The sequence below is a fragment of the Chaetura pelagica genome, unplaced genomic scaffold (assembly GCF_000747805.2).
Source record: "Chaetura pelagica isolate M959 unplaced genomic scaffold, ChaPel_1.0 scaffold103, whole genome shotgun sequence".
NCBI classification, from domain to species: domain Eukaryota; kingdom Metazoa; phylum Chordata; class Aves; order Apodiformes; family Apodidae; genus Chaetura; species Chaetura pelagica.
This window is the reverse complement of record NW_009953004.1, coordinates 3,982,928-3,994,784: the sequence shown is the minus strand read 5'-3', so window position 1 is coordinate 3,994,784 and position 11,857 is coordinate 3,982,928. Positions and strand designations below refer to the sequence as shown.

Genomic DNA, 11,857 nt, shown 5'->3' with positions numbered 1-11,857 from the left:
CTGAGCTTTGCACGCCGGCAGCAGGATGAGGAGCGCTGCTTTCACAACCTGGATGTGTTGTCACTCACATCCAGACATTTCCTGTTATCTAACCTCAGCCTTATCTTCCCCATTTGCAGCTTCCTCTCAAGGAGGAGCGGCCCCTTCAAAAACAAGCTGTGTGGCTGGGCTGTGCCCCCACCGCACTCCTCCTGCACAGACCCTGCTGCCGCCCCACGCCATGCTGGCCCCACTGCCAGCCCCACGCCGTGCCAGTCCCACACCACTGCCCAGCTTCCTCAGGCCAGGTTGGCCCAGCATGGTAGGTTTCAATCTCCATCCTGTCCTGCCCAGCAGAAGGGGTGGCTGGGGACAGGGGAGGAACAATCCCCCAGGCATGACATCCCATGTCTCCTCCAGGGGGTCCCAGGGGACCACAGGGGCTGGGACACCAACCCGTGGGGTGTCCATGTTCCTGGCAATGCAGAGAGCTGCCCTCCCACCCCAGCTTGAGCTTTGGGAGGACCAAAGCTAGCTTGGATTTTGTCTGTGTCCCCTCACCTGCCTGAGCCAGAAGAGCTTTTTGGTATCTCCCTTCAGGTGCAGTGCAGTGGCTTTGGACGGCTGTGCTTTGGTGAGGGTGGATGGGGGGATGGAAACACTGCTGATCCCAGCCAGGGACTGAGATCCATCCATGAGGATGAGTTACCATTAATTCCAACAGCAACGTGTGTGCTGCCCTGCTGGGTGCTGGGCTGCATGTGAGCCTGCTGCCCTGGCTTGCACGCACACACTGCAGATGAGTTGCTGTTAGGAGGGAGATTTTTATCTAAATTAGTCATAGATGAGACAGCACACACAGAGCAGGGGAAGTTGTGGGATGAAGGAGGGTTTTACCAGAGAGTGCCAGTGCCCCAGCCTGTGTTCTTCAGCTCCTTTTCACGCTGTCCTGATGGCTCCAGCATGGCAGAAAAAAGGTTTAGTGCACCCCCTTCCCTCCCCTTGGGCTTGGGGTGGGAGCAGCTTTGGGGACAGAGTCTGGTGTGGTGGAACAGAGGCTGGGGGCTGTGGGAGGGTGTGTGGCCAGTGGTCTGCAGGTATTGGGGTGTTTATTGGGCCCTTCCCGGGTGCTTTTGGATGAGCTGTGAGGTGATGGTTTCAGCATTCTGGCACATCTGCCACCAGGTCTACCTGCTCCCACAGCTTTGCCCAGGAGGGCTGGCCTGACCTCTGGGTCCTCCCAGAGCAAGTTTGCTTCTGTGTGCTCTTGGAAAGTCTGCCCAGGGTTCAGGGCCTGAACCCCTGTTTCAGGATGGGAGGAATTATGTTTTACCCATTTTGGAGTGAATTTGAAGGGTAAGCTGGAACTGGTAGGACAAGATAGAGTAGAAGTTTATCACAAAGGAGGCTAGGCAGAGGGGACATCCAGCTTGGGCTGAGCCCAGAGGGGTGGCTTTTAGTCTTATGACAAAAGTGATGAAAAAAAATCAGTGTCCAGAGGGCTTCAGGGTTGGGATGGGGATGCTGCACAGATGGCAGTGCTGGGAACATGTGGCTGTTTTTGTTTCTTCCCATAGTTACTCAGGGACAGTCCTCTCTGGAGCACTTTTGGCTTTCTCTCACTTGGATCCTCTTCAAAGCTGGGATAACTGCTGTATGTGCAGGATCGTGGTTTCCAGGAGCTTTCCTGAGGATGGAGCAGCTGCTCACCACACTGCCTGGTAAACTGTAGCCCAAAGACAGCTAGAAGCCCAAGGTGAGGTGGCAAGGGAACTCTCAGTCACTCTAGAGACAGAGGGCCATCACATCCTGGTTTTAATGAGCGCAGGGATAAAGGTGTCACACAGGCTGTTGCACAGCTTGTGCTGGGAAGCAAGTGGTTTGAAATGCTGCTGAGATAGCCCGTTTGCACATGAGCCCTCTCGGAAAGCAGAGCATGGCCTTGGCAGCAGCAATAGCTCCTTAGCCTGAAGTTCCTCCCTGAAGCAGAGCTGGCATCCACAGAGCTGCTTGGGCTCCTGACAGCTAATGAGTAGGAGTTATTAAGTAACTGGTTGCACCATTTGGCCTCTTGCTCTGTTTTGGTATTAACTGTCTCATCCAAGTCAGCAGATGTGCTACAGAGAGCTATGCTGGGGTGTATGGCCCAGCTTGCCTGCGACAAAGCAAGTCCTTGGGGCTTTGCTAAAGCCTGCCTGATAGCTGAGGTTAACCTTACTGAGCCAAATATTCTGATATTTGTCAGGCAAAGCTCCCAGCTTTATTAACGTCCCAGTGTCAGCTGCAGGGCTGGGAGCACAAGAAGATGTTCTCTGGAGCAGGACAACATCCAGTGGCTGCCTGCCACGAGCACAGCCTCATGTGAGTCTGACTTTGTTATACCAAAGGCTTCCAGCTCCCAGGAGAAGCACACCTCAAGATTACTGATGGCCAGCATTTAAGCAGACCCTGTTGCCCACAGATCTGTGGGGATTCTTGCTTTCAATCCAGGCTGCCATTTGGGTTTCAGTATGTGGAAAATGGAGATGGCCTTGATTCCTGTTCAAATTCTGCAAAATCTGGGGTGCAGCCTCTGTTTTGAAGCACTGCTGCTTGGCATGTTAAGACCATGCAGGCACACTTTTATGCATGCTGTAATTAGGTTTAGAGTCAAGTCTCTCCAATAATTTTACTGTTTTGTTCATTTTGTTCATTTTCATCACATGTTGCAGACCAGTCCAACAGCCTTGTAAAAATACCTGAGAGGTGACACGTGGCTTGGAGGGGGGCATTTTATGACTTCAATAAGGGACTGACTGAAGAATGCAGAAAGAGCTCTGTTTTCCCCTCAGAGCATGCAGTTGATTGCTCAGTCTGTTTTATAACACTGAGTTTCTACTTGGAAATACCCTCTTCAACTTGAAACCAGAAACTCTGACAATGACAAATCCATTCAGATCAGATACAATCATGTCAGGGTGGGGTAGCAAGCTCCATTCCCATCTGCTGATAGAACTATCTCCACGGTGTGCCCTCCTCTTATCTGCTGCTCACAGCAAGATTTCAAGTAGCTGTTGTTCCCCTCAGAAAGCCACATAGAGGGATTATTTTAAGCTGCAACTGCAGAAGCAGTGCTGTATTCTTTTTTCCTTTCTCCACCTCTCTCAAGGCCAGATCTTCCATGGTTAGAAATCAGCACTGAAGTTGAGGGAAGGCTGGGCTGAACAGTACCTGCTGAAAAGCCTGCTCAGGCTTTCTTCAGTGTGGCCTCCCCGTCATACACTCATGTGGAGAGTCCTTTTGGGAATGACAGGTCCATTTTTCTTTTACCCCTTTGCTGTAATGTGCAGTGTCTAACTATCATTATCTGGTAGAGAAAGCATATCCCTGCTTTATTAACATCAGCAACAACTATCTAAAACATTCAGAGCTTGTTAAAAAAACCCTTTATTTTTCACGATACACCAGAGTTGCACAGGGAAGGCATTTGGCCATCTCACCAACAGACAGACTTGAGGCAAGGACGCAGGTGTCTATGACCATTCTGTTGCTAAAATGCACAAATCAGAGTATTTGGATTAAGAAAGGTTAACCCAGAGCCTTGGCTACATGAAAACAATGGTGACAAAATGCTGGGAAGGGGCAGATCCCCCAAGGCAGCTTGGCACCCCTCTCCCAGGACTAGTGCCTGCCTGCTGCAGACAGCATCACTATAGTGGTACAAGACCTTCAGAGGGATCACAGAAATCCATTTTAATTGTGCTTGAACCAGTAAATCTTTTGCCAGGCTGATCTTCAATCAGCTTGTTAACACTGTTTTCTAATGCTCACAAAACACACGTGCTGCTTTTATCCATTTCAACATACTTCTTTTATCTACCATAGTTGAAATCCAGTCTGAATTAGGAGCCAGAACAAAGAACTGTTCCCTATCTACATCACACCGAAGGGCTCATTGGAGGGCAGGGGGAAGAAACTAAAATCATCATGGTTTAAATCTTGGCTGTGCCTGGGCCTGGCCTGCAGAGACTATGAATGATATTTAAATAGTGTCACACAGAAGGGGTTTAGGAACCATTGTGAATTTTTCCAGGAGAGTTGTACAGTATCAGAATTTAAAATCTGTTTTTAGACTGAAATTCTGGACAATCAACATCCAGGAAGAATGTAGATCACAGTAATACTTAGCAATATCTTGTCCTGTGTATATTTAGTTACTTAATTTTCTTTAAGTGCATTTCTGCATGTAATGCTCACTCTTGATAAAAGAATAGGGGGAACCAACAGCATCTTTTGGTCTTTGTGCAAAGGAAGAGTGTATGTGTGTGTCTTGTGTGTTAAAGGCTGTATTATGTCAGAGCATGGGGGTGGAGAGCTCCATTTATTGCAGGAGAGGCTTTTTCATTGTGCTGGAAATGAAGCAGGAGGGGGTTGGTTTGACACTGGAAGGGGAAGTTTCACTTCAGTCCCAAAGAAGTTAGTTGTTCCCTGTGTAGCAGTTTGGTTTTCATGTAGCATCATGATCCTTGCAGCAATTCTGCCCTGCAGTGCAACATCCTGAGCCTGTTTCTGCCAATACAAATTTGGAGTTTGGCATGCATGGAGCCACCAACCTGTGTTAAATATGGAGGCCCCGTCCTGTGTTCTTTGGGATCAGTCAGACAGGTTACAACTGAAATAGTCACACATCTAGAATGATGCACTTGGCTGAAGTACCTTGTGATTCCAGGACACCTGGGTGTGTGTGACCACTTGAAAGCCAAATTACAACAACGACGCAAGTAGAAGATGTTAACTGTGAGAAGCCTGAATAAGTTGTTTAAATTTAGGAGGTTAAAAATGAAAGCTGTGAAAAGCCTGTGAGATTATTGTGCCCTTATCTGTATCCAATGCAAAATTGCTCTCTCATGATCAATTCCCTGGGTCTTTGTCTAGACATTGTATGTCTAGAGGGACTTTGATCTTCCTGATGTTGTACCTGAATGGCATGGCTGAGTGCTTGTATGGACACTTGGTCAGTATTTCAAGCTACTGGTGTGGCCATATATCTAAGGCAGAAGGTCAGTCTGCAGCTCTCAGCATCATTTTCAGCTCCACAGACCTTCAGTCTTTGAATTAACTGAGTGGACACTTTCCCCAGCAGAAGGCTGTCTGCTCATGTGGTTCCCACTTACTCAAAGAAAAGCATTGGAGGGGAAGATACAGGAGGGATAAAGATGGGGTTTGCTAACTAGATAAAGCCTCTGAGGTTAACAGCAGCTTCCTTTCTGTCTCCATTTGCCCAGGATGGCACTCCAGCCAGGAGCCCTGGATGCCCAGTGAGAGCTGCAGTGCAGCACTGCGTGTATTTGACAAGCTGAGTTCGACACTCAGTGTGCAGAGTGTCAGTTTGTCAAATACCCCAAGTGAGGCACCTGCTGAGCAACGTGACAAGGGCACCTCCTCCTTCCTCCTTCTTGGGCAGAAGCCTTCCTGGTGGGATCCTGCTCCTCTCCAAAAGCCCAGTGAGGTGTTGAGCATCCTGACCATCTCTGAGTGCTGTACTCTTGCCATGTGATGCCAGGTTTCCCTCCCAGCCCAATTTCAGAAGTACCTGCCTGGGTAGTCCTCCGCACAGCAAGCCTGCACAGAAACACTGCTGGTGCAGCTCTTCTGCATTGTGGAAGCAGAGAACTTGGCCCTGGCTCCTTATTCTTGGCAGCTAAAGGCAATACTGTTCTCCTTCACAGCATTAACTAGCCATCTGTTAATTAATTACTTGCTCAGGTAACAAGAATTCTGGCAACTGCAATCACAACACTGTGGGTAAGGTCAGCATTACCATAGAACAGAATATTTTCTTTGGATATGTAGAGATTTTTCTTTTTTTAAATTGGAAATTGGAGTACAAATTAATGAGGCTGCCCTGTATCCCATTAGCCAGTGAAAAATGCATGTTTGCTCAATCTGTTTTAAAATTAGGCCATGGAGTCCTTTGCTTCTTGAAGCCTTGTTTGGAGAAGCCAACTTGTTTTCAGATGGTTGTTCCTAGTCAGCACTTGCAGCGAGGTTGCCTACTGCTTTTCTTGCATTTCTGCTCTTTAGTTCAAGTAATTCCCTCGAAATCATCCCACTTGAAGATCTAATGATTGGTAAGCATTTTTAATAACTTGCTTGTAGCATATCAGATCTGCAGCTTGAGATATCTCTGGGTGGGGGAGTGCCCGGCCCAGCTGGACAAATCAAAGTCTCCGAAAGCATTTAATGTTGAAAACTCAGAAACAAAGAAAAATACCAAGACCCTACTGACTTGGTCTAGGACCATCACCACCAGCAGCAGCAATTTTTTCAATATTTAAGAATATCAATAAACTGTACTACTAAGCTTTTGGAGGTTTTGTTGCAACTATTTCTTGCTAAATATTTTTTGAAGAAGTTGGGGTTTGTACAAAGCTGGGACCAAGGAATGTATCTCCTTGCCTAAGCAGATTGTGTTCTGCTTTTTGAATAGGTCTGATCTGTGGGGCTTATTGTGCCTTTCTGGACAAACATGGTCCTACTCCTTATGACTCACGCTCCCATGGTCTCTCTCAAGAACCTACTCATGACTCACAAACATCACACTGATATTTATCACTGAGGTCAGCTTCAAAAGAGAACAAACTCTATTATTTCAGGGTTTGTTTTGTCCCCTGTGGATCCTTAATGTAGGAGGCAGCTGTGTCAACCCCAACCCTTTCTGCCATCCCAAACCTTAGGGGTTCAACAGACCTAAACTCTTCTGCACCTCAGCTAGACAAGTGTTCTTTTATCCTCTCTATCACTGGTTTCTCATGCATTTCCAGTTTTTACTTTCAGTCGAGATTACCCCTCTGCTTTTTAAAAGACATCCCCTGCCCCCGTTCTTTATAGATGACTGGGGGGAAGGAGAAGAAAGATAACCCCTTCCTCACTTAGAAGAACAATTACCAAATTATGGTGGGACAAATTTCTCTGAGACTTCCTCTCCCTCCCTGTTGGGAATGGCAAGTTCAGAAGGGCTCTGAGGCCATGGCAAACCCGGCAAGTGTAAAATGCAGCAGGGCCCCTCCACTGTATGTGCTTCAGTTGCTCTGAAGCAAGGAGAGCTGCAAGTCTCATGACATTGTGATGGCCACTAGAAATAGCAGGGGTTTGGAGGCTGTGAAGTTTCAGAGCGGAAGCTGAGGTTTCCCTTCGCTGCTGGCACCCAGTGGATGAGTCGTGTCACCCGGTGAGTGACCAGCACAAGGAAAGGAGAAGTTATCTTTTTTGATGGTGATACAACACAGGAAACCTCTCTGTGACTTTCAGAAGAATGTTCTGTTTCCAACAGGTACCAAACATGCAAAAAGTATAAATAAAAAAAATAAAATAATCCCACACTTGCTACACAGGGCGAAACAACAGCATTGGAGAGAGGCTTTTTGTGTTTCTACTGTTCTGCTGCTTATGACCAAAGCCATTTTGCTGCCCAAACTGGAGGCGATGACAACATGAGGTGCATCCTGTCTGCTTCAGCTGGGGCATCTGCTATCCCCATCTTAACTCCTGTTGCCTTCTTCCTCTGCAGCTTTTCCCAGGCTTCAGGTCTTCTGAGGATTTCCTCAGAGCAGGTCAGTGCTTGGAGGAATCAAATGTTCAAGAAGTCATGTCACTGTTATTATAGTCAGTGATAGAACTTGGTGCTGGGAGCTCATCATGGCAGGAAATCTTTCATAAAACACTAGGCTGATTGAAAATGAATGAGGATGGCACTTGTTGGGGGGAGGGGCAGGAGGGAAGAGAATGCCATGTCCTGTGTTTTGGGCCTGGATGTGCTGAGGTGAGGATGGGGAAGCTGAGAAGCTTTCAGTTCCCTTCCCATGCAGCACCAACCTTGCACCACACACTTCTGCCCTCTGGGAGCAGGGCTGCAGCTCTGTTTTCCCTCATTGCTGGGACTGCTGACATGGGCTGCTGCTGCCCTGACCCCTGGGAGTGTCCATGGAATGAATTCCCTCTCCCCGGCTGCAAAGCACCAGAGGCCCTCACATGAATTTCAGATGGTCCCTGTACTGCTCTTCCTCAGCCAGGGTGCAGCTCTGCTCCTCTCCAGTCAGGATGGGGAGCTGCCAGGTCTGAGGGGACATCACCAATGCATGAGTTCAGAGCCCAGTGCTCGGCCTGGGACAGGCAGCACCAGGACAGGCAGCACCAGGACAGGCCTGCCTCTGCCTGCCTCCCCAGGAAGCGCAGCAGCCTGGCACTGCATCCCTGCGTGGCCATTGCTGTTTTTATGAAACCTTCCTAGTGCAGGCAGGAGACTTCTCTCTCTGAACTTGCCTGGTAACCATCACACATCCTGAAAAAAAAAAAAAAGTCATTGAAATTCAGAGCACTAAAGGTAAAGGCGAGGCTCTTCTTCCCAGTGCTAAGCTACATGAACCCGCTATTAGGCTGCTGACCTGGGAAGGGATGAGCCAGGCAGTGGAGACAAAAGCCATGCATGTCTAGGTCAGTGCCAAGAGGGAGAGCTTGCGTGCCCTGAGGCTCATCTGCTTCCCCCTACCCTCCCTGGCTGCACTGACTCTTTTTAATAAAAGCCCATCACTATCCCTACACATTTCCTTTGCTAAAGCCAGGTGACATCCCCACTCCCTGCTAAGCCCTAGGACAGAGAGACACTTCCTGGAAGCGTCAGGAAGCCAGGGCAGAGCCGGGCAGCAGCACCCCATCACCACCAGTACATGTAAGGTGCAAATGATTAACAACGAGGAAGGAAACCAGGCTGTTGAGCAACAGCTCCTACTGCAGGCAACACTCTGCAGCTGAGGGCAGGAGCAGCTGAGCACACAACCCTGCTGCTTTTGAGACATCCTCAGAGTTCTTCCAACCTCTGACAGCAAGTTGGTACCATAACGCATTACAGCCTGCTGTGAGGGATCAGTTCCTAAGTAAACTAGAACTAGTTGAAGCATCTGGAAGAAAGGTGCTAATGGCAAAGCTTCAGCCTTAAATGTGCCCAGCTCAAGCAGTGATGCTTCTAACCAAGACACTTAAATGAGGGTTTTCCAGTGACTCCAGGCCTCAGTCTGATGTTGTCACTGTTTGGTGTCCTGTGTCTTACTGGGCTGTCACTGCAGCAGGAGGTGGCTGCAGGTTTGTGACTTTGCATGTAGAGGCAGCACCAAGACCTTGACAACAAGCTTGGGGGGGCTGTGGTGAGGTGGATTCATGTGAGGAGTCTGATGTGGGATGATTGGATGCCTTTCTCCTGTCCTCTCCTCTTTAAAGGGAAACTCAAGCCAAACTTCCAAGTCAAACCATGGCTACGACTCTACCCCTGCCTGTTCTGCAGAATTAAACCAGAAGGCTGAGAAAAAGAATAAATTTACAAGCAACAGAAAAATGAAAGCACTGATGGTGAAATACCAAGGAAGTCAGAATTCACACACAACAAGATCCTTTGAAGCCTTTTGTATTTGTGCTGGAAAAGTAAATACATTGTACTAATCAAGCACTTTTCAAGACACAGTATACATGAGTGCTCAGAGCATCCCCATAATAACATATGTAAAAAAATTAATATATCTGATGTAACCAGACAGATTGACTCAGTCCCTTGCACAGTCATTACTTCAAATGCCTCAAATTTCCTTCTATTTTATTATGCCTGTGGCCCCCACACTGTAGAAATAAACTACTAACATTTTCTTCAGCACCAGTTCTACTTTTCCAGGAGGAAACTAGAGGGTGGTATTTAGAGGCTCATCACCTACAGGCATATTCCCTCTTCCGCTACCAATGCACTCCAGTCTGGCAGCAAAAAAATCACATTCCCAGGCCACCCCTGCCCCCCTCCCCCCACGGTCCATTTATCTTGCTGAAACAAAAAAGACTCAAGGGCAAGCAGGATGTACCACCAGTATTCACTGAGCTGTAAAGTCCATTTCCAGCACAGCCCCTGGCCCCTCACAGTCTGGGATGTCTCAACAGGGCACCATGCACTTGTAGGTGCATCTTGTTGCTGTCACTGGCCAGAAGCATTGCACCAGCTACACCTTGGTTTGCAGGCTAAAAGCAGAGTGTTTCTGCTCCTTCAGATCCACTTGCCCTAACCTTAGTCCTTCAAGCTGCTCAGGAATGATTTGCTCTGTGAAAGTAGGTAGACAACCACTTGGCTGAGGGGCCTGCACCAGTGGGCAGGGCCTCACTTGCCAAACTGACAAGGAGGTTATGCAGAAAGCAGTGAGGCCACTATATTGATCAGGGCAGAAGGCAGACAGGAAGAAGAGTTTCTTTTAGTAAAGTTCACCACTCAGTATCTGCAGCCCTGCATGGCTGCTCATGTGAAAAATCTGGTACTCTACTACATTGTTTCTATGTCATATTCCAGTTCCATTGCGTTCACAAGGTTCTCATACTCAGGACTTTTCTGGCTGCACACGCTGGAGGGTCTGTCTTTCACAGTGGACGTGTCATTGGGTGTTTCAGGCTTTGTCTCCTGGTGCAGGCTCTTCACAGGGACCTCCACATCACCTTCCAACCTTGTGTCAGTGCTGTGGCTGCAACAACAGAGACGTTGTTGAGAGGGACAACAAAATCAGAATTCAGAAGTAATTAAGATTTACATCTTTGTCAAAGACAAGACAAGCACTAAATATGTGGAACAGCAACATTTACATTTATATAGTGAAGGTCTGGGAAGCTCTGAAAGACACTAGAAAGTAACAAAAAGAAACAAATAACAAGTAACAACACAAATAAAGTAACAACTAAGTACAGACAAGTAACAAAAAGAAACAATAAGCAGTTACACTAAAGTTCATAGTTAACATTGATACCATAAAATCTCATTACATTATCGCATTATACTCAAATGTTACCCGCAGACTGTCTAGCCTTTAGCAAGTAACTACCCGTGGTAATTGGGAAAAATGGCACCGTGTGAGGCTACAGATGGCTCAGGCATGTCCCTGAAGGGGAAAATATTATGAAGTGTTTAAAGGCTGAAATTAGGACAAGGCAGTAGATACATTTGTGTAACGGTAAACAGAGGAATTGCACCCAGTAATCCTTGGATAAGCACTACGATGTGCTCCTTACAGAAAAAGGCATGTATAAAAGGAACTTATGTCAAGGGAAGAGCTGAGAATTCCTGACCTTTGTGATGTGAAATAATGGTGGAATTTACTAAAGACAGCAGTTTACTACAGAGAGCATCTGCAGGGCAGAGGGAAGGATCCAGAATCTCTCTCATTCCAGCCCAGACAGAACAGACCTCCCCTCGGCACCTCCTGCCCTGCGCTGGTAGCATCCTGGTGCTGCAAACTGAATGGACTGTCAGGGTACCCAGGTCCTCCCCCCGCCACTCAAAGGAACCTTTGGCTGAGCAAAGAGGCTTTTTGGAAACAGGCATCACTGCTATGCCTTCAAAGTCTTCTTAACGTCCTGGGTGAAAAATTATACTCACAAAGCAACTTCATAGAGAGGTTCTGGAGAAAAAGCAGAATCAAAGATACACATCAGCATGTTTTATGTGTCACAAGAAAAAAACCACAGCTATTCCCAGACATTCCCACCTTCAGGAATAACTCTCCCCACCCTGGATCTTCCTAGAAGAGACCAGCTGGGGCTGGGATTGGAGCAGGGGAGAGGGAAGACGGAGGAGAAAGAGGTGGGGGAGAAGCGGAAGTGAGGGGTGATGGAGCTTTCCAGTCCGGCCCGTACCCTCGGACCGGGGCTGCCCTCCGCCGTGTCCCCGTCACTCACCGTCCCCGTCTCGTCCCCGTCGCTTTCGCTTCTTCCACCGCCGCAGCAGCAGCGCGACCAGCAGCGCCCCGGCCGCGGCGCCCAGCGCGGCGAGGAGCAGGGACGGGGCTGCCCGGGGGGCACCTGGGGGAGAGCGGGGTGACAGGGG

At 48.2% G+C, this 11,857-nt stretch overlaps 1 protein-coding gene across 1 annotated transcript in view; it reads right to left on the bottom strand.

The window, feature by feature from the left end:
* Window positions 1–10,306: 10,306 nt before the first annotated feature.
* The window catches only part of LOC104387845 (hemicentin-2-like), a 14,189-nt gene continuing 12,638 nt past the window's right edge, over window positions 10,307–11,857 (bottom strand). The window contains exons 8-10 of the mRNA XM_009996638.1: window positions 11,710–11,832; window positions 11,411–11,432; window positions 10,307–10,502 (exon numbers count right to left, since the gene is read on the bottom strand). Of these exons, the coding sequence (XP_009994940.1) occupies window positions 10,307–10,502; window positions 11,411–11,432; window positions 11,710–11,832 (341 nt within the window). The remainder of the gene's footprint in view (window positions 10,503–11,410; window positions 11,433–11,709; window positions 11,833–11,857) is intronic.